Source organism: Mastigoproctus giganteus, chromosome 3 (genome assembly GCF_048544385.1).
Source record: "Mastigoproctus giganteus isolate SK-2022 chromosome 3, ASM4854438v1, whole genome shotgun sequence".
In the NCBI taxonomy this organism is placed as follows: Eukaryota; Metazoa; Arthropoda; class Arachnida; order Uropygi; family Thelyphonidae; genus Mastigoproctus; species Mastigoproctus giganteus.
The window spans coordinates 211,754,670-211,782,437 of NC_143577.1; the positions used below are offsets into that span (position 1 = coordinate 211,754,670).

Sequence of the window (27,768 nt, forward strand, 5' to 3'; positions counted from 1 at the left end):
TTGCATTTATCAATGATAAACCTCAACTGCTATTTCTCAGCTCATCTGTCCAGTTATTCTAATCCTTGTTGCAGTGGTAAGCCTTGTTTCCTGTCATTAACTACCTTGCCAACATTTTTATCATCTGAAAACTTAGACAATAAACTTGATATGCCTTTATCAGTATCATTAACAAATATTAAAAACAGTAAGGGACCCAGCACTGAACATCTGTCTTCTGCCACACAACCACCCCTATATCCATATCAGTAACTTGCCCCAATAGTAAACTGCTCCAATTTGTACAGCAGTCCTTCATGTGGAACAGTGCCAAATGCTTTACCAAAGTACACAATGTTTATTTTGATGAATTATTTTTTTGCATCCAGTGCCTTTGTTACTGTGTCACAGTAACTAATCAGAGTGGTCAGACAAGATTAGCAAATCTTGTCTGACCACTGCTTAGCAAATCTTTGCTTCAATTTCTGGATAACTGAATTGCTGTCAAGATGATCCTTAAATAGTTCTTTAAACTGGCTCCATCATTTTCTTTGTAACAGAAGTAAACCTAATGGGTCTGTAATTACTCATTTCTTCCTTTGATCCTACTCCTTTGTGAATAGGAGAGGCATTTGCACATCTACAGTCCATAGGGACCTCCCTTAAATAAATGGATGCTCTTCTCATAATTATGCTGCCCTTGTGGGTAGGCACAGTTGCTAGAATCACTGTCTCCCCCCCCCCACACACTGGGTGAAATGACCTGAGTTTGAATTCCTTTGATGATGTGAGGAATTTTTATGAGCCTTTTTTCACAATGTGCTGAGTTAGTTAATCTCAGGTGAGGCTAGAATGGTTTTTTCATCCTGGAAACTGGTTTCTCATCCAGCAAAGAGGAAAACTGACCAAAGAACACGTGCAATTTACAGACAATACATATCTGGTGCAATATGGCCTAAGTCACTGATGTGCCTTAAACCAATGCTGTAGTCATAAAATTAGCAGAAGATATACTCTATGAATGTTACAAAAAGCAGAGTATATCTTTCATATCAGGCTTATTAATCGAATTCCAGAGGGTATATGGTGTAACCTGTGTGTGTGTATATATATATACAGCATATTTACTCACTTAAATATATGGCATATATATATTAAAAATAATAAAACTATAAGTACTGTCTAAAATTAAATTCTAATAAATTTATTTTTTAATTTCAGTAAATATTTTAATAATACTTGTTTCTTCAAGTCATTCAAAAACCAGAAAGTATACACTATTCACCTAAAAAAATCCAGAAGGTATATGGCATATACCCTCCACTACAGCCCCCTAAAACCCTACGACAATAAACAAAAAACCTCGTTTGCTGTTTCTGTTACTATTATTGGATAGATTCCATCATCCCAATGCTTTATTTACTTTTAGCTTAAAATAATTTCTCTTTTATTTCTTCTCAATTATCACAAAATCATTTAGCTCCCAGTTACAACTTGATATACTTCTGGTATTTCCATCCCTGAAAACTTCATGCATGAGTGCAGATGCAAATTATTTATTCAATTTGTCAAAAGTCTGAAGAGGAACACTGGTAGTTATCCATTTATATCTAGTGGGTCAATGTGGTTTAACCCTTTCCAATTAGTGTTAGCATAAGCAAAAAATTCTTTGCCTTCTTAGTCAAGAACTTCTCATAATCTGCCTTATCTTGCCTAACCCCCTTAGTGATTTGATTTAAGATCATTTTGTGCTTACTTGTAGATTATCAGTCTTCCCTGATAATTTATAATCATTCCATGAATTTTTGATCTCTGCTACTAGTCTCATCAGTTCACTTGATACCCTTTAGGTCTAAACCTCGAACAGTATCTCTCAGTTAGCATAAAAAGCTTAGTAGTTTCTATGATTACTTCCCTGAATATTTCCCATTTAGAATTTTCATTTGGTAATGTTATCACTTATCCCACTGAAAAGAATTTAAAAGCTGTCTAAAGCCACTGTAGTCACCTTTATAAGAGAAATATCCCTTCCCTTTATTTACCCTTGACAGTCATTATATATTTAAACCCACATCAATATTTTATGATCACTACCACCTAATAGTTCCTTTATTTTTGGAGATTCTTAATGAATGAAAGGTCACCATTGATAATCAGATCAAGAGTATTGCATACTCTTGTTGTACCTATAACATGCTGGTATAGAAAGCAGGCATTCAGTGCATCCAGAAAAGCTCTGCTACTGTGGGGAATGTTGTTGACCAACATTAGCAGTAGCTGATGTTAGTAGTTGGCCTACAACATTCTCCTACTCTCTTTTTGTTTTCACCACACCAAACTGATTTAATATTGCACTAGCCACCTGCATCAACTGGATGCACTGCCTTAGATTCTATATGTGCTTCTTGACCAAGATCATAATCAACCCCCCCTCCTGCCCACATTGCACTCAATATAATCAAATTCTGCAACTCTTATGTGTCAGTGGCACCATGTTTCCAATATCCCTATAGTGTTGACTTTGATGACTTCACCAATACATCAATCCTAACTCTATACTTTTTCTCAACATTGCCCCATATCTACTATATAAATCCTCAGATCTTCTATTGATTCAATTAATCACTGAATATTAAAATTCACCTTTTTTATCTGACAGGTAAATTAAATAAATAATTTGTGTAAAATGCTTGATTAAATTTAGAGTACTTCACCTTTCCAGCAGAATTCTGTGAATCTGTGATCTGGTTATTTGTTATTTCAATGCTACCAATAATAATACCCCCCTTGAGTTTCTATATTGGAAAATGCATTTCCAACTTTAATCTTATAATATTTATTGAAATCTAATAATTTAACTTGGATAATTCTTCAAATATCCCACTATGTCTGGTAATCTTTATATAAACATATAGAAATTACATATATGTAATTTTTATATGTGGTAAATGAATGTAAAAATTGTTTAGAAAGCTGAAGTTATAAACCTCAAGCCAAAACAAATCTTGTTACTAAACAAAAGCTTTTTTACAAATTGTCAATAGATGAACTAGGACTAAATACCAACAAAATGGCTACAAATTCATCTTGATAAGCCATTGACAGTTTCACTTGATATGCAGAGGCTAACATTCATAGAGGGAGAGCTATGTATCCTGACATTTAAATTGAATACTTCTCCATATTTTGTTGTCCATGTTTCCCCTTTTCTTATTGTTAACATGTGTAAGTAAAAGGCCACCAGACAAATCAACTATGATCAGCAAGCAACCAACTATTCCATTTAAGCTGCCTCAATTCGAACAAACCAAACTAACATATCAGTTTTATCTACAGTTGTACAAAATCTCTGTTTTAGATAAACGGCAACTCTGTAAACATCTTAACTTGTATGCTAGTAGTGATATAACACAAATATAAGACATAATTTACATTATGAATGCCCTTCAACTTGTAACTGGCAATAAACACCTTAATATATTCAAAACTTTGAGACGTTTAACAACAAAATGCCTTGAACTTAATTTAAAAGAGAAAACATGCTACCCAGCCCAATTTGAAGTTAAATTTTGAAGAGGCAAACTCAGTATGTATGTGTGATGTTCCTTGCTTAAATTCCAACAAACTTGTTAAACTGAGAATTTGATTTAATTTTTGAGAAAGCTTTGTCTGATCACTAAACTTAAAAGGAACTGATCACATTACCACACCTCTGAATACCAAACTACTACATTTGACAACTGGAATTCAGTAACAAATTTGTGGAGATATTTACATATTTTTTTCTGTAGCTGCCAATACATTAATAATCCATTCTTGAATGGAAAAAAGTGAAAAGCAAAAAAAGAAAAGAATCTAAAAGGATAAACAATGTTTAGTCTCGATAATACTGTAATACCCAGCAATGGATATCATGGCATTAGGATTATTCAAATGGATTAGTAATATGTTCGACAGTTGCAAGAATTACATCTACAGCAAACAAAATAAACTTACTACTAATTCTCTCCGTAATTTTTCCAGCTCAGCAGCTGCCACAGAAGCGGAATTAACATAATTTCTTAACCCATTACTTCTTCTCAATTCTTCCAGCTGCCTAGTTAATTCTTCAACCTTTGCTACTGCAAGAGATAATTCTTTCTCTTTTTCATTAAATAAGGCTCTTATTGATTCTAATTCAGCACCTAAAAAAAAAAAAAAAAAAAAAAAATACACATATATATATAAATAAATAAATAAAAACAAATAATGAAAAGAATAAATAATCCTGAAATTTTTTTTTTTTTTTTTTTTTTCATGTGAACCCCAAACACGAGAGGTATTAGCATTAGCATTAGCATTAGCATTTAGCATTAGCATTAGTAGAGGCATTTGATGCAAGAAAGCAAGCTTATGCAGCATCAGCCAAAAAAAAAAAAAAAAAACCCACTTCCACTTCACCCCTCTGTTCGTTCAAAATACCTGTCCAGCTGAGCCTTAAACTTATTTAGGCTATCAACCTCCACCACAAGGGATGGCAGTCTGTTCCACCAACCAACCACCCGCTGGCTAAAGGCAAATTTCCGCACGTCTATCCTACATCTGTCTTTCCTCAATTTGAATTTATGCCCTCTCAGGTGATTTTTCTGAGCTAGAGGAAGAATCCCATCAGCATTGAGCATGCTTAAACCATTCAAGGCTTTATACACCTCTATCAGATCACCTCGCTGGTGCCTAGTCTCCAGACACTGTAATTTGCAAAACTTAAGCCTTTCCTCGTAAGAGCACCCCTTTGTTCCATTCACTAATCTTGTTGCCCTTCTCTGTACTCGTTCCAGCAGCTCTACATCCTTCTTGAAATGAGGCCTCCAGACCTGTATACAGTACTCTAGGTGTGGCCTGACCATTGCCTTATACAATGGAATAATCACCTCCTTATCCCTGCTGGAAAAATTCCTGTATATCATTGACAATACTCCATGAGCTACTCTTGCAGCCCGTCTGCACTGCTCAGAGAACTTCATATCTGCCTGCACAATCACCCCCAAGTCCCTTTCATTCTCTACCACTGTCAGTGTATTAGAACCTATAGTACTTAGTACCGTGCTTGGGTTGGAGGTTGAGAAGACGAAAGAAGTTATTTGTTGACATTGGACTTGAACTTCTGTAGATTGTAATTTTCAGGAAATACATATGAAGGTTGTTCCAGAAAACGGCAGTTGAATGAATAAATGAGGAAGATGAAAAGTTGGTTCTGTGGGTTTGAAGTTGGACAGTAAATGGATGTTGGCTGGTGGCGGCACGTGTTCGGACTGTTTTGAAAGGGAGAGCAGGAATTATAGAAGCCAATTCAGAAGAACAGTGCCCATGGAAGTATCTGTAGAAGAGGCATGCAGCAGAAACAGTACGTCTATGAGAAAGCGAGTGGAGAGACTCTGTTAGAGATGAATCAATAATTAACCTAACTGCCCTCTTCTGAATGGAATCAAGAAGCTTGAGAGAAGTTTTGGGGGCACCACCCCAGTTGTGGGAACAATATTCCATGGCAGGGCAGATTTGCGATTTATACAGAGTGAGCAGCTGTTTGGAAGAAAAGCAACGCCGAGAGCGAAAGAGAAAACCAAGTTTTTTAGATGCAGAGGAAGCAATGTTTGTAATGTGCTTGTGCCAAGAGAAATTAGAAGTCAAGGTAATCCCCAAAAGAGATATATCATTTTGCCTAGAAATCGGAGTGTCACTAAAGATAAGCATAGGAGCAGAAGAATCCTTTATGCGAGATATAAGACAAGACTGAGTTTTAGAAAGGTTGAAATCAACTAAGTTGTCTTTGCCCCACTGGGGAATTATCTGAAGATTGGCATTTAAGGAATTGGTAGCATATTTTCTTAAAGTTGAAGCTGATTGAGCAGGAAAGGTTTCTCAAAATGGAAAGTGGAATGCAATGTGCTATCATCGGCAAAACTATGGATAGGATTTCCAGTTAACGGAAGAAGGTCATTAATATACAAGAGGAAAAGAGTGGGGGAAAGAACTGAACCTTGGGGGACACCGGCATTAGTGGAGAAGTTAGAAGACAGAGAGCCATCTACCATCACCCTCAGTGAGCGATCAGAGAGAAATCTGGATAACCAATTACTAAACACAGTTGGCAAACCATAAGATGGAAGCTTGTTTAGAAGACCTTTATGCCAAACACGATCAAAAGCCTTTGAGATGTCAAGAGCAACTACCTGTGTTTCACCGAACCTTTCCATTGAATTAGTCCATAAATGGGTAACATAAGCCAGAATATCACCAGTGGGTCGACACTGACGGAATCCATACTGGCGATCGTTGATCAGACGGAAGGTTTATAGGTAGTTTAAGAGTTGGCGGTTAATTGATTTCTCCATTACTTTAGAAAGAGTAGAAGTAATTGCAATGGGACGATAATTGGATGGGAGGGATTTGTCACCCTTTTTAGGAACTGGCTGGATATGAGCAAATTTCCAAACAGAAGGAAAAACATCTTTGGAATAAGAAAGTGAAAAAAGGCGGCAAAGAATAGGAGTAAGTTCAGGAGCACAGGTTTTGAGAACAAGTGGAGAAATACCATCAGGACCTGGAGCTTTCTTAGCATCAAGATTCATCAAAATCCTTCTGATATCCTTTTGACGGAAGACCACAGGAGGCATTGAATGGAGCGTGTTGGGAATGGTGGGAGGTGTTTTACCAAGATCATTAATACATGAGCTGGAAGAAAAATGGGATGCTAGCAGGTCAGCTTTATCCTTGGCTGAAGTGAAAACAAAACCATCTGGTTTGGACAGAGGTGGCAGCAGAGATGGGCAAAAGTTGCAGCCAATAGCTTTGGCAAGAGACCAGAATGCTCGGCTACCATTAGGGCAAGAAGCAAGTTTTCTACTCTTAGCCTGTTCAAACTCTAGTTTGGACTGATTAATAACTGCAGTATTAACATAATAATAAGGCTCTCATTAATGAGAGAGAGAGAGAGAGAGAGAGAGCGCACACCAAAGTTAAAATTTAATAAAGAGTACCATTTTTATCTTAGCATTAGCAGAAGTATATGATGCAAGAAAGCAAGCTTATACAGCATCAACCAAGAAAAAACCTTCCCATTGCACCTGTCCATTCACTCCATATGTTTGTCTAGTTCTGCCTTGAATTGATTTAAGCTGTCAACTTCTACAACATCACATGGAAGTTTGTTCCAGCAGTCAACTACCCGCTGGCTAAAGGCAAATTTCCGCACATCTATTCTACAACTGTGTTCCTTCAATTTGAATTCATGTCCCCTTGGGCGATTAATCTGGGCAAGAAGAAGAATCCCATCAGCATTGAGTATGCTCAAACCATTCAAGGCCTTATACACTTTAATCAGATCACCTCGCAGGTGCCTAGTCTACAGACACTGTAATTTGCAAATCTAAGCCTTTCTTTATAAGAGCAACCCTTTGTTCCAGTCACCAATCTTGTTGCCCTTCTCTGTACTCGTTCCAACAGCTCTACATCTTTCTTAAAAGGAGGCCTCCAGACCTGTATACAGTACTCAAGGTGTGGCCTGACCATTGCCTTATACAAGAGGATAATCACATCCTTATCCATGCTAAAAAAATTCCTGTATATCATTGACAAGACACCATGAGCTACTCTTGCAGACTGTCTGCACTGCTCAGAAAACTTCATATCTGACAACAATTATCCCCAAGGTCCTTTTCATTCTCTACCACCCTGTGTGTAATACCACACAGTTGACATGTTACTCTGGGGCTACTGCTACTCATACGCAGTACTTTACATTTATCAATGTTAAACTTCAGTTGCCACCTCTCAGCCCATCTGTTCACCTTTTCTAGATCCTGTTGCAGTAGCATACTGTCATTAACAACCCTGCCAACCTCCATGTCATCTGTAAACTTAGACATTACGCCTGATATTCCATTATTAATAAATACAGACAATAATGGACCCAACACTGAACCCTGAGGGACTCCACTAATAACATTAGTTCACAAAGAGCAGTGACCATTGATTACCACTCTCTGTCTTCTCCCACTCAACTATCCCTTTATCCATAGCGCAATTTGTCTCCAATGCCACACTGCTCCAATTTGTGCAGCAGTCTTCCATGTGCAACAGAATCAAAAGCCTTAACAAGATCCAAGTATATGACAGCAAAATTATTCTTTGCATCCAGTTCCTTTGTGACCACATCATAGTATCCAATCATATTGGTTAGACAAGATTTCCCCTTAACAAACCCATGCTGTGTCTGAACTATAACTGAAGTCTTGTCTACATGATCCTGCACTGCTTCTTTAATCAGTGCCTCCATTAATTTTCCCGGAACAGAAGTTAAACTAACAGGTCTGTAATTACTTGTATCACCCTTTAATCCTCCTTTGTGAATTCTGGTCACATTTGTACATCTATAATTATGAGAGTCCAAGGAAACTCTCATAATTATAGCTAAGAGTTTGCTTACTTCCTTTGCTACCTCCTTTAATATAACTGGATAGATTCCATCCACCCCAGGTGCCTTTCTTATGTTTATCTTCAACAATTTCTCCTCCACTTTACTCTCAGTTATAACAAGATTATCTAGCTTACTGCCAGAGTTTAATACACTTCTGGCATTCCCCTTCCTGAATAACTCTTCATCTGTAAATGTAGCTTTAAAAAACTCATTCAGTTTGTTAGCTACCTGAGCAGGATCATCAACAGTTCAACCATTGATATTAAGTGGACCAATCTGATTCATTCCTTTCCTTCTAGAGTTTACATAAGTAAAGAACTCTTTGCTGTTTTTCTTTGTATCCTTTGCCAAAGATTTCTCGTAATATGCTTTTGCCTGTCTAACCTTTTTTGTGACTTGATTACAGACCAGCTTATGTCTACCACAGGCTTCTGTGTCACCTGTTAATTTATGTGTATCCCATGCATTTTTCTTCTCTGCCACATGTTTCATTAATTCATCTGACATCCATTTAGGTCTAAACCTTGAACAGTATTTCTTAGTTGATAGAAAAGCCTAGTAGCTTCCAAGATTAATTCTTTGAATGCTTCCCATTTAGAATTTGCTGTTGGTAACATCATCAGTTGGTCCCACTGTATAGAATTTAAAAATTCTATACAGTGGGACCAACTGATGTGTCTCAGACCACTGAGACACATCAGTTGGTCTACAGTGTCTCAGACCACTGTAGTCACATTTACAAAAACAAAACCCTTCCCTTTATCCCTGATAGTAGTTAAATCTTTGAATAAATTCCCCATCAGCACACTGATCACTGCCACCTAGTGGTTCCTTTATCTGCACATTCTTAATGCATGAAGAATCACTACTGATAATCAAATCAAGAGTGTTACTCCCTCTAGTTACTTCCCGAACATGTTGCTGTAGAAAACAATCATCCAATAAATCGACAAAAGCCTTTCTGGTGTGTGGGTGATCAACCCACAAGTTCCAGTCAATATCTGAGAAATTAAAATCCCCCATTATAAGACAATCTGATTTACTGGCCCACTCTATTTCTCTGTTCAGTTGTTCATTATACTTACCAGAGTCATTTGGCCTATAACACACTCCTACTCTCAATTTTTCTTTCCCAGTGCTTATGTCACACCAAACTGACTTGACACTGCACCATCCATCCATGTCAACTGGCTGCACTTCCTTAGATTTTATGTGTTTCTTAACTAATAGTATAACTCCTCCTCCCTTCCTATCCTGTCTATCCTTCCTGTACATATTGTACTCCCCAAATTCCAATTCTGCATTCCTTATATCTGTGTGACACCATGTCTGTGATATTCCAACAATATCTGGCCTTGATGTTCTGACCAACACCTCAAATTCATCAAATTTATTTACCAAACTCCTAGCATTGGTGTACCCCAATATACATACACCTGTTCTTATTCTTAGCTACCCTAACACAGCCCATTTTTTTACTTTTTCCGTGATGACTCCCAGCAGTCTCTGAAATCCTCCGCACCTTGTTTTCCAGGCTGCTTTTCATTCCAATAGAAGCAGTGCAACCACTTTCATCTCTGCCAGCGGCTACTGATAATCTATTAGTCTGTGTATTCCTCCAAGCTAGCAGTTTTCCGACCCACCTAACACTGCCTCAATAGCATCAGCAAATATTTTTGCACCCTTTTTATTTAAGTGTATCCCATCCCTGTAGAAGCAGTCTCTTCTGTTAACAAGTACAGACCAGTCTGAAAAAAATTCTATCCCTTGAGCCTTGCACAATCTCTCCAGGGTTGAATTGATTGACAAGGCTGTCATCATATACTCGCTCGTATCATGTGCGGGCAGAATTGTAGACACTTTCAAATTTAACCCTAACTCATTGCTTTTTTTTACAACATTGACCTGTACTTGTTAAGTAATTCCGCTAGTCTCTTACTCTTAATATCATTAGTGCTAACATGTATAACAATAACACCTTTTGTGCCCTTAAAAGATGATATCTGCTCTACAAAGTCATCAACCTTTGCCTCTGGCAGACATACCCTGGTCCTTTTCCTATATACCCTGGTTCTGTTCCAAAAGCATTGAGTTAAATATAAAATAAACCAGTGTTATTTTCATTGAAAATCATTTCTACGAAGTAAACAAACTGCACCATCAATAATTTTATAATTTAATTTTTATCATCCCTTTCCCAAAATCAAAAATTAAGAGATGGAATTATATCTGAGTATTCTTTCTTAGAACTTTATTTGTTGAGGCCCTAAAAAAAATATGTGGGGAAATATATTAAATGGGAGCACTGCTCTTATGTTAAAAAATGCATGGCACTTCATAGGATTTAATGTGAAACCAAAAGAAAAAGAGTATTTAAAGCAGGATTGTCATAATTGGAGCTTACTATATTATTAGCAATGAACTGGATTAGTTTATGCACCTATGGGCTTTTATTAATTCTTTATAGAAATAAATTAATTTTTATTATTACAGTGAAACTGCACTTTATTGAACTATATGGGAATAATGATTGTCTGCTAAATCCGAAAGTGCATTAAACTCAAAACAAATATACATAGTTGCTGAAGTTGCTAGAATATTATGAAAAAAAAAAAAAGTGCTGTACTACAAAATAAAAAACAAAATTGTTGAAATACTAAATTTTATTGCACTAGGAGAAGAGCAGTGATTATTCATGCATTAAGAATTTGCAGATAAAAGAACCACTAGGTGACAGTGATCAAAGTATCTAACTACCATCAAGGGTAAAGGGAATATATATAACTACCTCAAATATAACTCAAATATATAACTACCATCAAGGGTAAAGGGAAGGGATTTTGTTTTTGTAAAGGTGACTACAGTGGTCTCACTGTAGTCACCCACTGTATAGAATTTAAAAAGTTTTTAAATTCTATACAGTAGGATCCAGTGATGATGTTAAAAACAGTGAATTCTAAATAAAGGAATTAATCAAGGAATTCAAGGAATTAATCTTGGAAGCTACTAGGAGTTCATGCGGGATGGTAACAGGTATGGGCCGACTAAGCAGTCACCGACAATACCTGTCCACACATTTATTGCAAAGCGATGTTGTGCCGCATGGGGGCGCACACCGTGTGGGTTGTTGTGAGTCCACACATGAGCATTGTGCTGATTGAATAAGCCTCATCCGTGAACAAAACATAAGCTGGAAAATTCAAGTCTTGAACACTTTCTTGGAGAAACCACTGCGCAAAAGCCACATGTGCAGGATGATCTTGGGGGAGCAGTAACTGAACCCTTTGGAAATGAAAGGGGTGTAAGGAATCGTCGTGCTAGACACGCTGTACACTCCTAAGGCAGAGGCAATGGCACGTGTGCTGGTAGTAGGATTATTCTGGATGGCATTCAACACACTTTCTTCCATGGCGGGAGTTCGCATCGAACGTGGTCTGCCCGCACTACTCCTGTTACCTCTAAATGACCTATAATCGCACAAATTTTGATGCACACATGCAAACAAACAGTGGTTCGGTATATGTCTGTCTGGGAAGCGTTCTCCATAAATTCGTTGAGCGGCTCGTCCATTGCCCTCTGCTAATCCATACACTAGGTGCACGTCTGCCAGCTCACAGTTTGTATATCGATGCATGCTCTTCATGTGGCGGCTACTGCTTGAATGAGTAAACCAGAAATTTTCCCTCTTGCGAACTGATGAACAACACCGTCTACTGACTTACGGTGATGTTTACGGTTATGGGTTCCTATGCGATTCACATTCCCTTAGATGTTACCTACCTCCCTTAAACGTTTGTACCAATATTTTTGAGACACTCTGTATACATATACCATCAGGCATCTCATATTGTAGATTTATACTTCACAACTGTTTTGTCATCATTATAGTACCTACCCATCTACCAAAGAAGGGCCAAATAGTCCTGAAATGGTGCCGTCTGGGTGGTGGTATCCGCTGAGAATAAGTAACAGTCTTCTCCTTTGGTGAAGCGTTACTTATTCGAAGTAGTGCAATATCATGGCAACTCATTGTGAAGGTATTCACAATATGAGATATAACTTAAACAATGCCACCTTTGCAAAAGTTTGCTAATTCAGAGATTAGCTGTGTACTACTTTTTGTATGATGCATTTGAACTAACTTGTATGTATATCACTGAGAATTATTTCAAAAGTACCATTACTTATTCAAATAATTCTACTACACTTTTTTAATATACAAAAGTAGGGAATTTCCATTTTATTTTACTTAAATATTGAATTTAAAATCAATAATAAATACTATCGAAAGTTGTAGCCCCTGAAAGCTTTTAGTTATCAAAAAAAGAAATTTCTGAACATATTTTTAATCAGTAATAAATAAATAAAATTACAAAAAAAATTACTGAAAAAAAAAGTAAAAATATCTGTTCTGATATATCATCTTTTTGAAAACATATTGTATTTATGATTAGTATTAGTAACGGCCGCATGGTGCAAGAAAGCCTATGGCTTATGCTGCACCAGCCAAAAAAAAAAAAAAAAAAAAAAGATAAAAAAAGAAAATGATAAAAAAATAAATGATAAAAAAAATAAATAAAAAAATAAAATATAATAAATAAAATAAAAAAATAAAAAATAAATAAAAAAAAAATAAATAATAATAATTAATAAAAAAAAGGAAATTAAACCTATCATCCTATGCGCTTCCCTTACCGGAAAGTACTATCCAGATGACCTTTGAATTTCCCCAAACTGTCGGCCTCTACCACCCATGAAGGCAACTTATTCCAGTAATTTATAACTCGCTGGCTAAAATAAAACTTCCTGCAGTCCAATCTAAACATTTCCCCCCCGTAACTTGAATTTATGTCCCCTAGTTCTAGCATCATTTATAATCTTGAAATTATCATCCTCATTCATTTTACTGATGCCTCTCAGAGCCTTAAACACCTCAGTCAAATCTCCTCTAAGGTGTCTAGTTTCCAAACTCTGCAACCCACATATTCGAAGTCTTTCTTCATAAGGACGCCCTTTTGCCGATCTCACCAGGCGAGTTACCCGTCTTTGCACCCTTTAAAGAAGCTCGATGTCTTTCTTTAGGTGCGGTCTCCATACTTGAACACAGTATTCCAAGTGTGGTCTAACATAAGCCTTATATAATGGGATTATCACATCCCTATCTCTACTTGCAAAAGTTCGATAGATCATCGATAGGACACCATGGGCCTTCCTTGCAACCTGTTTACAATGCTCAGAGAATTTCATGTCTGACCGTATTGTAACACCTAAGTCCATAATAATTACTATAGCATATAAAATTTTATAAACTCACACATTCAGAAATATGGTACAGTAAAAATTTATTATAACTTTGTACTTATTAATTATTATTATTTTTATTATCTAACATTTTCTCTCTTGCATTAATTCAAATATTTAGTGCAACTGAAAATATGCATTGTTTGAGTTGCATTATGTTAAATTAGATTATATTCTAATGGTAGTTTATACTTATCATTTTGAAAAATGAGCAAACCCGTTTTCTTTGAGTGTTCTTTCCTGCCAGATAAAAAAAAAAAAGAAAAAGAAAAAGAAAAAGAAAAAAAAAAGTAACTAGTGAAAGTCAGTAATCTGTTGCATTCACTCCTTGCATATTCATCATCTCACATCATCTGCTTTTTGTTCTATTTTTTATTTTTTTTTTTATTTTTAGGTTTGGGAGAAAAAGGTGCCATATGCTGTACCAAATTGGATTTTTGCATGATAATTTAAAAATGTAGAAAACTTAGGGGGTGTGAGGCTGAGTTCTTTAGCCACATCTATTAAAATTAATTTTTTTTCTTCGCTTTAAAAACCATCTATTTCTTTATTTAAATTATGTAGGTCTTTCATAGATAAGTAAAGCGAAACATAGGTAAAGTGTCATTCGTAATTTTCACATATGCATAGGTGGAACTCTGAAAATAATTTATTGTATTGAATTATTCATTACAACTATTTTTCTCAAATGACATTTACAAAACATTAATAAAGAATTAACAAAACATTAATAAAGAATTAACAAATTATTAAGAAAGCTGGGATCTGGAAATATTTTTGTTACTTTCATTAAAACAATATTCTTTATAATAGGATTTTACTGTATATAATTTTGCTTTATATAATTTTTAGATATATATACATACTGTTATTATTATCATTATTTTTCATGTGCCCCTGGTGAGGCTTCATGTACATCCCTGGGGGATACATGGACCTAATGGCGAATAAGTAAACCCAATTTCTCAATTTATCACCCAAGCATATTGGAGGCAGACTGGCTGGATAATGTCAGTGGCATAGCAGAAGATTCTCCACTGCAGGAGGAGGCTCCAAATAGGTTTTGAAAAATATCATAAAAATGTTCTGAAAGTATAAGTATTCACCTAAATAAAATATACAAGGTTCCACTTAAAGATAAGAATATACATTTCTTCCCTTAAGGTTCCTCACTGATCAGTTCAGCAGGAGCATCTCCCCTGCTAATCAGTGTTGTGTAAGAGGAGGGCCCTTTGATTTCCCACTATGCCACTTGTGTGCATTTCTTCATGTGGAAAAGAAAGCAAAAATTATACAATCAACATGTCATATGAGCAAGTCGGATTGCTTAAATTATAACATGGCAGCAGTTCACTTACAGAACATAAGCAAGTCAGGGACTGTTTTTTTTTTGTTATTTGGTTTTTAGGAGCATTAGCAACTAAGGCCGCATTGCCCCAGGGATATGTGTTGGTCATTCTGCATCCTGACCTTTCCACATCCTCCATATTTGGTGGGCATGGGCTCGAACCTCGGTCTAATCAAGAAGCGTGTGCCACGCACTGCCGCTCCTGCCCACCTGGCTACGGAGGCAAGTCAAGGATTGCCTGTATTTATTTCTTCTCATATTAATGAAATGTCTTCAATTAATAAAAATAAAGCATTTTATGTAGTAACATTCTCTTTATACTTAATTTTATTTTAGTATTCACCTAGATTGCTGTTGCTTGATCGTTGTTGATCTACCTGTCCCCTAAGTGCCCTCAAGCGGCGAAGTTTCAGTTCTTGTGCCTCAACTGTCTCTCGCAGTTGCCGTAACCGTTCAGCCTCTGCCATATCTACTCCTTGATGATGACGAGCCTCTTGCTGTTTTAAAAATTTAAGCCTCTGTTCTTTAGCTACTAAAAGTTGCTGTTGAGCTTCGATTTGTTGTTGTTGACGGGCTGCCATCTCACGAAGCTCTGCAAGAGTCAGCTCTCCTCCTTCTGGTAACTAAAAAAAATTAAAATTAGTTACTAAGGATACTATAATTAACAGTATTACATTACTAATACAAATACTGTATAGAAATTAATAATTTAATAAAACAACCATAAACATTTAACTTGATTCAGCTGCAGTAGTAGTAGTAGTGTCAGTAATAGCAAACAATGCAAGAAAGCAAGCTTATACAGCATCAGCCAAAAAAAAAAAAAAAAAAAAACTCATTTCATCTATTTATTCCATCCAATAGCTTGTTCAGTTCTTCCTTCCATCCACTGTTATCATCCATTGTTATCAAAGTGGATAATTTATTCAAATTATCCACTTTGATAACAATGGATGGAAGTTTGTTCCAGTAATAAACCACCCTTGGCTGAAGGAAAACTTCACATTTATTTTGCAACAAGTCTTCCTCAATTTGAATTTATGTCTCCTCTTGTGCATAGCCTGGGCAATAGGAAGAATTCCATCAGCATTGAGCCAACACCTCAATCAGTATTTTCTGATTGAGGTGTTGAGTTGATTTTTAGTGTGTGGTGGAGGGAATGCTTAATGCTCTTCCTTCACCACTTAGCAGACCATGGTTTGAAGAATGAAAAATAAGTTTCTGCAAGGAAAAGAAAAGCCATCTAACAACTCACCTACCTCAGCTGCAGTAGGAAAACTGCCCATAAAAGTTCCATCTTCACAGGATATGAATCCTGTCAAGATGGAACTTTAATGGCCTTGATTACATCCATGTGGCACAAGCTGTGGCTATGACTACTGTCGTAACCAGAGCCAGTACTAGCCTTAGTAGTATCCCAACAATAAGCTAGCTTAAGTAGTGCTGGCCCCTAACAGTACTAAATCATCTTTAAATGGTACTCAGGCACATGGGCACACCCTGAGCAATCATCACTTTAGGGAGTCTTATCAGCATTGACTCTAACCATTATGGTATCTGCAAGAGATTTTCTATCTATACAAAAGAGTGCAAATTGAATTCATCAGTCCAAAATACCAGTATCAATCTTTTATAGTCCAATATCGTTGACTCAAACACCACTAGTCCTTGTTTACAATTTTTGTCTAAAATTAGTGGTTTAAGAATAGAGTGTGACTGCCAGATTCAGAGGTGTAGGGATAAGAGGCCATTTAGGACCTTGGAAGGGGGGACTGTACAAGGGTGGCTGTTAAATAATGAGACTGCACAGGCAGGCACTACACACCAAGTTCCACCTGTGAAAAAGGGCACAGCAGTTAACCTTGAACCCTTCCCTAGTTCTCTGCAAAGTCACATTCCAACACACTCATTTGCTTTGCAGGGAGATAGGTTCATTATAATTTGTGTTTTTGCAGTTTCCAGAAAAATGACAGACAAAAGAATCGAACAACAAATTTTTAACAAAACTAAAGAAAACACTAACTGAAAGTTATGAGCTATTATGTCAAGTTTATAGGGAAGATATTATGTCAAGAGCTTGCATGTTTGAATGGAATAAAAAGATTTTTAGAAGAAAGAGAGAATGTGGAAGGCTATGAATGACTAGGCTGTCTGGTATCCATGAAAACTGATGAAAATGTTCACTGGGTAAGAACATTAGAAGTGATTGTCATTTAAGCATTGGAATGGTTGCATCAGAACTCAATATGGACAAAGAAACAGAGAAATTTTAACTGAAAATTTAGCAAGAGAAGTGTGTGCCAAGATGGTGCCAAAAATTTTGAATGAAGATCAAAAAGAATAAGATGTTTTGAAAGAAAACAAAGATCCAGAATTTCTGAGTACTGTAATTACTGGCAATGAATATTGGCTGTTCCAGTACAACCCAGAAACTAAAAGACTGTCAATGCAATGGCAGACAAAACAATCCCCCAGATCAAAAAGAGTAAGAATGTCAAAATCAAAAATGAAAACCATGCTTCTTGTTTTCTTTGATATTAAAGGAATTATTACGGCTGAATACATCCCACCAAATCAGACTGTCAATCAAACCACTTACTACATTGAAGTTTTGACAAGGCTGTGGGAAAAAATTAAGTTCCAAAAATCAAATCCCTGTGTTAATATGCACAATGCTTGCCAGACCTAGCCCCCTTGTGACATTTCCTCTTCCCTAAACTGAAAAAGTGTGCTTAAGAGAACCATTTTCAGTCCATTGAAGATATTCAGGAAAAAAAAAAAGCAGCAACCGAAGTGTTAAAAGGGCTTAGATAAGATGACTTCCAGAAATGTTTCTGTGCTTGGATGAGATGTATGGAACAGTGTGTGCAAGCCTGAGGCAATTATTTTGAAGGGATAACTTGTAAAGTATGAACTATTTCATTATATTTATTTTAATGCAACAGTCTTGTTATTTAATAACCACACCTCATATTATTATTATTATTATTAGCCATATGGTGCAAGGAAGCCTGAGGCTTATGTTGCACCAGCCAAAAAAAAAAAAAATTCCCAAGTTACCCTGAGAGACAGAGGGAGTTTGTTTGTTTAAGAATTTTTTTAGGCGCATGGGCATCTATGGCTATAGTGCACCAGACAGAGAGAGAGTCAGAAGTAGAAAGGAATCACCTGGGTTTACCAAGCCCATACTCACCAGATATGAGCCCCTGGGGTTCTCTAAGAATACTGTCAAGATCTAAGACTTCTGTCATTGAAATATACTGCATACAAATGTCTCAATGTTAATTCATTAAAAACAAAACTTTCATGAGCATTGTGCAAGTAGGTACATTGTTAATGTAATTTTTACATGTTTACAATGCTTCACCCAAAAAATGCACTCTCATTTAGGATCTCACAAGTTCTACAGCACTTACTGGCCAAACCCTACATTCCATAGTTCACTGCGTACATACTGTTTGACAGATGTGGGTTTACCTCAGCCTGGGTTGAAGATGTTTCACAAACAGGTTGACAGAAGAATTCTGATTTGGCCTCACAGTTCCTTTGCATATCTCTGCAATCACTCAGAAAACCCTTGAATTTCACAGTGCTTGTTACTGAAGGCTTAGCCTCTCAATACCCCAGTAATAAGTGCTTTTTAGAAATCAGTTATAACACTGATTTTTTTGCTGGCTGCAAAAAAAACATGCGAGGACAGGATGCTCCTCTGAACTCCATATAATTTAAAAATTATTTTATTTTTATAATCTAATTAATATTAAAATTAGATTAATATTATAACTATATTTATAGTATATTATGAGGCTTCGCCCCCTGCTCGCTTTGCTCACCAACCCTCACACACTTTTCTACATAAAATGTAGAGGTATGACATAGTAAGTTCAAATCTTTTCTACATAAAAGATGCACATATTGAAATGCACTGATTGATATCTAATCAGGAAATGACCTATGTAATTATTTACCTGTGCATTTGTAGTGACGTAATTGCCCCACTCACTTGTACCATGTGACCTGCATCCCTCTTCTTCCACTGGCTACCCCACCCCCACCACACGTCATTCTCAAGGTCAAATAAATATCACTATGTAATTATTTACCTGTGTTTACATAGGTCTTTGGCTTCAGATTCCATAATGCATGAGGAATATTATTATTATTAGCCATATGGTGCAAGGAAGCCTGAGGCTTATGCTGCAACAGAAAAAAAAAAAAAAAAAAAAAAAAAAATTTCTGAATTACCAGAGAGAGAGAGAGAGAGAGAGAGAGAGAGAGAGAGAGAGAGAGAATCACCAAGAAAGAGATGAATGATGATATCCAGCATGGGACCCTGGGTGTGCCAAGCCCGTACTCACCAGATGTGTCGCATCTGAAAGAGCAGGACTAAAATATTTACAAACCATACAAATATTTAAAATATTTACAAAATATTAAACTATTTACAAATATACAAACTATATCGGGACGATGGGTCCCTTCATCAACTGACATTAATATACAAAACATGTTACAATGAAACATCAAATGATGCCAGGCATGGTCATGTATTAGACAGTGAAGCATATGCAAGAGGTTGGTGAATGTTATGGGGACAGTTGTCTTGCAATGCGATGAATGTTGGCATGCATCCCACATATGCACTCTACATGATCAACAGCAAGTGTCTGATTCTGCCCAGTAACCCATTTGTGTTCCTTCCATTTAACGTTCACCAACCTCATGCACATGCTTCACTGTCTAATACATGACCACACCCAGCATCATGGAACATCAAGTTCCATTGTAATGTTTTTTGTATATTAATGTCAGATGGATGAAGGAACCCATCGTTCCGATATAGTTGAGATATGATTGTAAATAGTTTAGTATTTCGTAAATATTTTAAGTTTTTTGTAAATATTTATATAGTTTTCTTATTATTTGTATAATAATAACATTACTGTTTGTTGTTTTCATCCGTTCAGTCGCAGCCGACTTTCGGAGACTTCATTGGCGAGCTGCCGCCATGCCATCCGGTCTTCAACAGCTTCTTCAAGTCCTTCATGCTCATGCCAGTATTGCTCTTGATGGTGTCAAGGCAGCATGTTCTTTGCCAACCTGTTCTCCTTGTTCCACTGACCTTTCCTAGCATTATCGATTTTTCCAATGAATTGGATTGCATTACGTGACTGAAATACGTCAATCGTAACTTGGTGGTCTTGGCTTCCCGTGATGTTTCTGAGATTCTTGAGCTCGTTCCTAAAATTTTCCGGTGAAAAATACCGGAGTAGGTTTCCATGTCTTTCTCCAGTGGTGATGCTATTATATGGTAGGCCTTTACTAATTAAAACTCAAGTCGTTAAAAATCTATATCTTTTCCGATAAGGTGATATTTTGTCCCAAAATTAGATACAACTAATCAATGTGACAAACTCCTCAGCCTAATTAAAGTCCCCTGCATTCATAACTTGTAGAATTTAAAAAGCAGCTCTTCAAACACCAGTGCTATGCTAAAGCATAGGCATCTGAAATTGACAGTTACAACAAAGAATGCTCTAACGGCCAAAACAGAATTATTGGAAATTTAGCATAAATATTATCTTCCCATGATTATAAATAGTCAAACCTTATGAATCTTATCACACTATACTCGAGTTTCACAAAAGAATTTAAAATAAACACCTTAAAACCATATGTATAAACTATTTAGCAAGAGCACATATAAAAAAAATCATCACAGCTAACCACCATTGTTGGCCACGTAATTATTTATGTGGCCAACAAAATAACTTATGTAATTATTTACTTGTGCATTTGCACCACCCTCTTCTCCCATTGGCTCGAATGCAGAATGGTAGACATTTATTTTTTGTATTTGTTATATTGAAGCCATTTTGTACCTTGGATTACAAGGGGGAAATATGGCAACTCTAATCAACAAGAGATTGATTTTTTTTTAACAACTTCAAATGGTACATTCTATTAATAACAATCTAAAAAAATGCACAGTTTCTTATTCTTATTTATTATATTTTAAAAACACGTTTTAAACATTCTTCCAAATAAAAAATACATCTCATGAGACTATTTTTGCTTTTACAACTTCGACATCACATACGATTTTATTATTTTTTTTTTGATTAGTTGTTGGCACATCGGCTTCTGTGGCCATAATGCACCCCCCAAAGTTTTTGTATTTTACTCTGATCCAAGCCCGAGGCGGGATTCGAAACCGCGACCTTTTGGGTTGCCAGGCAGGCCCTTTACCCACCTGGCTAGCCCGGTCGGCGTCATCACATATGATATCACTATCACAATACAATATGCAGAGGTGTTTGGGAAAATCATCTGCAAAATAGTCGGGAATTGCCTGCTTTATACAGCAGCCTATATACCTTGGCCTTTTCTCGGTGATCAACACTTTACAGTAAGATCTAGCAGCACATTTTACACAAAAAAAAAAATAATAATAATAATAATTGAGACCTAATGCATTGACAATTCTCACAACAGATGCCCTAGTATCGCACTTATTTCAAAGAGAAAGCCACAAAAGGCTAATCGGCCATTAAGATGAGACTATTTTAGGGCGAATTGGTCCATCAGGGAATGGATAGTCAGTACAGCATGTGTAGACAACAAAAGTTGTAAAGAATTTGTTCGATGTGAGCTGACATGCAATACACAAAATTAGAGTCTTCAAAGTTGTGATATGGTTAAAGCTATCTTTCCATCTGAGTGTTACCACTATAGACCACCTGCTGTCTGATGAGACTCTAGTCAATCCTGGAGCAGACTGTTATAACAGACTTGTCTTTTAAAGAAATAGTCACACATTTGGCAAGGCGATCAGTTTGAAAGTAGTGCAATACTAAGGAAACTTATTACAAAGGAAAACTTGTTCTACTGTGAGAATTAAGACCCTTTCGTTATCATTGCAGTTTAAATCTTTCTGGATAGTTCTACAAGCAAGTTACTTCTCTGAAGCCAAATAGCTTTAGCTATATTATAACTTTGAATTTCTTTCTTTTAATGCTATTTCTTATTCAGTAAAGTTTGTAACTTAGTGCAAAGAGCTCTTGAATATTACACTTATATATGATTAGGTTATACCAGGGGTCATCAACCTTTTAATTCCTACCACCCACTTTTGTATCTTTGTTGATGGTAAAATTTCCTTACTGCCTACCGGTGCCGCAGTAACTCAATTTAGCCTCGTCCACGAGTATACTTCAAAAAGTGTCCAGTGAATTATTATCTATATTCAAAGTTTAGAGATGGAATTCAAAAGTAAATTACAAAAGCATTTTAAAAAGTAAAACTCGCAAAGTTGTTAGGAATGTATTCGATATATGGAGGAAGAACAAAATTTGTAACAACAGACAAAAACCCCCACCGCCCACCATGAAAGTTTTAATCACCCACTAGTGGGTGGTAAGGACCAGGTTGACGACCACTGGGTTATACAGTGCTTGCATGAGCTGATGACCAGTTTTATGTCACTATAGAACAAATGAGGGTAAAGAGCAATAGAAAATACCTAGTGGGGGGTACAGATGGTAAAAAATGTATGCTTCATTAAATCTCTTCCACGAACAACAGCTTATTGATGTGTACTAGCAACAGATTTAATTCTGCGCATTTTTTTTCTCCCACTATTATAACTAGTCATACTTTCCATTAGGGCAGTCGTTTTTAACCAGGATTATACAACAACATTCCAGGGGTGCCACGTAATTTGGGTTTAAGTTACTTGAACTTATTTTTTTTTTAAATTTATATATTTATTTCATTATAAAAAGTGTACAGTATCTTTTTAATTTTGTGGTAATCTACATTGGTGTTCAAAGAAAGCGCATCACTCCTTAAAATTGTAATCGTCGTCCAAATAACGTAAGTATATGGCAATATTTCTTACAGATTGCATCACATAAGATTGACACACATAAATGATGACATAATATTGCCTCAGCTGTTACTTTCAGCTATATAAACACGCTCGACAGGAGTTGCAGTCACTCCTTGTTTCTGTCAGGATGACGAGTTACGTGCAGTTTACGCCATGAAGAAAGAGTGCTATTGTTGCTTTACGTGAGGAAGGATGTTCTTCCTGTCATATTGCTTATAGAGTGTCTTGTAATCAGTCGACAATGAGTAGATTTCTTTCCAAACTCAAGAATACTGGTTCTGCTGATAGGATAAAGCTTCTTCGTCTGAGCTGAAAGGAGAATGGGAAGAACATATAGGCCTGATAGCAAATGCAGTAACAGTCAGAAGACGCCTCTTCAAAAATGGACTTGTAGCCCGTCGTCCTAAGAAGAAGCCCCTCCTCACACAAAAAATGAAAAAGGCCTGATTAATTTGGTATAAGGAGCATGTCAAATGGACCTCCAAGCAGCGGAGGTCAGTTATTTTCTCGGATGAGAAGAAATTCAACCTGCATGGCTCTGACGGGAGACAAATGATTCGCCATAGACATGGTGAAGAATACCATCCAGACTGTATTATGTTTACAGTGAAATTCCCTACCAGCTAAATGATATAGAGGTGCATTTCGTATAGCGGAGTAGGTCACCTGTGGTTTATAAAATGTTCTGTAAATGCCAATGGATACCTGGCTATATTGGAAGGCTTGCTTGTTTGTTATTTGGTTTTTAGGAACATTAGCAACTAAGGCCATATTGCTCTGGGGATATGCGGTGATCATTCCCTGACCTTTCTGCATTCTCCGTATTTGGTGGTCACGGGCACGAAGCCCAGTCTAATCAAGAAGCGTGTGCTATGCACTGCTGCTCCTACCCACCTGGCTACGGAGGCGCCTGCTATATTGGAAGGCAAATTGCCGCCAACTATTAGAGACCATTTCAACCTGCCAAGTAATTGCATCTTTCAGGATGACTCTGCTCCTTGTCGTCAGGCAAAAAGTAAGCAGGCAATTCTGTAGTTACTTTAGCTTCATTTCTGCATTAGAGGTTCGACAGTAATGTGTTTACATTTGTTACAGGTAAAAAAATGGTTGGAAGAACGATCCATTACAACTCTTAGCTGGCCAGGAAACAGCATCATGTGGAATCTGCAGTTGCCAGAAAGAAACCAAAGACCCTTTGTGAACTTTGGGAAGCCATAATTCGTGTTTGGAACCACAAACTATCAGTTGATTGTCTTCAGAAATTGATCTTGTCAATGCCTCGACGGTGTGCTGCTGTCATCACGGCCAGAGGCAGTTCAACTAAATATTAGTTTGCACTTGGTGAACTTTTCATTTTGTTTTCCATTTAAAACGATAAACTAAAGCAAATTGAGGGCTTCTCATAACATTTCAGCCATAATTGTCGTGTTTATCAACAGATGCTGATTTTGGAATATTTTGATTGTACCTATCAATTATTACTTAGCTTTGCCATAAATATCTTTTGTTTATATTTCTATTTGTGATGCTAGTCATTAATGTAACATACCATTGCGAAAAAGGGTTAGAAATGTGAAATTCGTAGGTGATGCACTTTTTTTGAACACCAGTGTATATAAATAAAATATTTATTTATATTAAATAGAATTAAACAAATAATATAATTAAACATAAAAAATATAGGTTCATACCTGTGTTTGTGAATTTATCTGTATTCACCTCTGAAGAAGTGGAATAGTGGAATCCACAAAATCAGATTATTCACTCACTCTCCTAGCATTACAGCCCCTGTACCGCTTTGGGTTCCTGAACAGTGCCTTCTCTTTTTTCTGCTTCTTGCCTTCCTTCACCAGCCACAACTCCTATTCTTCTCAGATCTTCTATGTCATTGAGCTTTCTGTGGTCTTCCATCAGAGTTACTCATGTATAACAGACAGCAGCTCTGTTCTCTTCCAGCCTCTCCAAATGTCTCAGCCATTTCAGTCTTCCTTTCTTTATTTCTGTTACCAGATTTAGGTCTTTGTAAATCTGGTACAATTCCCTGTTTGTTCTTATCACCCTCCATCTGTCCTCACTGAATGCTCCATACATTTTCCCGAGGACTTTTCCTTTCCACACTTGAAGCATGTTCTCATCTCACTTCTTTGGTGTCTTATGTTTTGGTGCCATACGGAACAACTAACTGGTCTTATTATCGTTTTGTGAATGGTCAATGTAAACTTTTAACTGATGACAAGAAGCTATTGATACTGTTGCATAGAAGGCTGCTGTACAAATTGGAGCAGTATGGCATTAAGGGAAAGTTGCTGCTATGAATAAAAGGATGATTGAATGGGAAAAAACAGAGTGGTAATCAGTGGACACTGATTGGTGGACTAATGTTGTCATTGGAGTTTCCCACAGTTCGGTGTTGGGACCATTGTTGTTTTCTATATTTATCAATGATATTGATGAAGGTATAATGGGTTTAACATCCAAGTTTGCATATGATTCAAAGGTTGGGAGGATTGTTAATGACAGTAACAATGGTATATGGCTGCAACAGGATCTAGAAAAGTTGGGTAGATGGGCTGAGAGGTGGCAACTGAAGTTGAACATTGACAAATGCAAAGTACTACATATGGGTAGCAGTAAACCCAAAGTAACGTACCAACTGTACAGTATTACACTCAGGTTAGTGGAGGAAGAAAAAGATCTGGAGGTAATTGTGCCATTAGATATGAAGTTTTCAGAGCAGCTCATGGTGTCTTGTCAATGATATACAGGAACTCTGCTAGCAGGGATAAGGAGGTGATTATCCATTTATGTAAGGTAGTAATCAGTCCTGTACTTCATATAGGTCTGGAGAGGCTTTATTTTATTATTATTATTATTATTATTATTATTATTATCATCATCAGCAAGGTGCTTATGCTGCACCAGCCAAAAATAATTCCCCAGTTACCCTGAGAGAAAGAGAGAGAGAGAGAGTCACCAAGAAAGATGATATCCAGCTCAGGACCCTGGGTGTGCTAAGCTCATTATCCCCTTGTATAAAGCAATAGTCAGGACACACCTTGAGTACTGTGTACAGGTCTAGAAGCCTCATTTTAGGAAGTATGTAGAGTTGCTAGAATAAGTACTAGACACCTGCGAGGTGATCTGATTGAGGTGTATAAGGCTTTGAATGGTTTGAGCAGGCTTGATGCTGGTGGGATTCTTCCTCCAGCACAGATTATGCATCTGGGGGGGGGGGGCATAAATTCAAACTGAGGAAAGTCAGTTGTAGAATAAATGTGTGGAAATTTGCCTTCAGCCTATGGGATTGCTGGAACAAACTTCCATCTGTCATTGTGGAAGTTGATAGCTTATATAATTTCAAGGAAGAACTGGATAAACTTTTGGAATGGATGGAGAGGTGAATGGGAAATAGGTTTTTTTTTTTGGTTGATGCTATATAAGCTTGCATCATATGCCACTAATAATGCTATTCTAGCTTTTACCTCTGCAGTATTATCACCCAAGTACTTAAACTGCTAGTCTCTCAAATCCCTTTCCTTCTCCCATCCCAAAACTCTTGATGTCTTCAAATTCCTTTGTTTCTGGTGTAAATCATATACTGTACTTGGCTTTATCAGTGTTGATCTCTAGGCCCACCTCCTTTGTTTCCTCGTCCAGTCGCTGTATACCTTTCTTTCAGATAAATCATCACCTGGGGCGGAAACCACTATTTGCTGCACCTGTCCATCCCCTCTAATAATTTGTCTAATTCTGAAATTTATTAATATCACCTATCTCCACAACACCAGATGGAAGTTCATTACAATGATCAGTCACTCTCTGGCTGCAAACAAATTTTCACATGTCTATCCTGCAACCAGCCTTTTCAGTTTAAATTTATGTCCCTTTATGTGTGCCAATTGAGCAAGGGTTAAGATGACATCAGCATTTAAGGCTTAAACACTTAAATTAGGTCTCCTCAGGGATGCCTACTTTCAAGATGTTGCAGTTTTCAGAACTGAATTCTTTCTTGGTAGGGGTACCCTTTTGTGTCCCTGACTAATCTTGTTGCTCTTCTCTGTACCTTCTCTATAACAGCATCACCCTTCCTAAAATGAGGCTTCCACACCTGTATGCAACAGTCAGAATGTATTGCCTTGCACAGTGAGATAATCATCTTGTTCCTTCTGTCAAAATTCCTATATACCACTGACAGAACACCACGAGCTGTCCTAGCAGCCTCTGTGCACTGCTCAGAGAACTTCATGTTAGAAATAAATTTATATTTTTTTCTGTTGTAATGCCAATTCAAAACTTAATACTTGAGCATTGTAATAATTTGGTAATTGTAACTGTAATATTCTAGAATATTCAAAATTTGTAACCTTTTCTATTTTCTATTTCCCCAGCGGCATGGTCTGATGATGGGTATTGGTAAGATACCCGAAACTTCACTTTAATGTATAGTAATGTAGGTGAACAGCCTAATAAACTATATTATTGATTTCACGTGGTATAAGAGTGGTATTAATATAATAATAACTTTAATGGAAAACAACCGTGTAGCATCCTTCCATAACTATATTAATAAATTTATAATTTCATTTATTTAATAATTATTTAATTCTGTCCATGGAAATATTGAATGGTATATGTTTGTTTTCCATATTCTTTATGCTGACGCCAATTTGTCCATGGTGAAAATAGTGGGTGAAAATAGGGGGTGAAAATAGTAACCCTGTAGTCTGTTCACTCTAATTGTAATCCAGATGCAGAGGATCTGAAAATGTTGGGCATCCTGGGGTGGAGGATTTA

General features: G+C 36.8%; 1 protein-coding gene across 1 annotated transcript in view; it reads right to left on the reverse strand.

Moving 5' to 3' along the window:
- LOC150088656 (apoptosis-stimulating of p53 protein 2-like) overlaps positions 1-27,768 on the reverse strand; it is a 162,488-nt gene that overhangs the window by 69,365 nt on the left and 65,355 nt on the right. Inside the window, exons 2-3 of the mRNA XM_090370281.1 lie at positions 15,427-15,706; positions 3,976-4,163 (exon numbers count right to left, since the gene is read on the reverse strand). Of these exons, the coding sequence (XP_090226407.1) occupies positions 3,976-4,163; positions 15,427-15,706 (468 nt within the window). The remainder of the gene's footprint in view (positions 1-3,975; positions 4,164-15,426; positions 15,707-27,768) is intronic.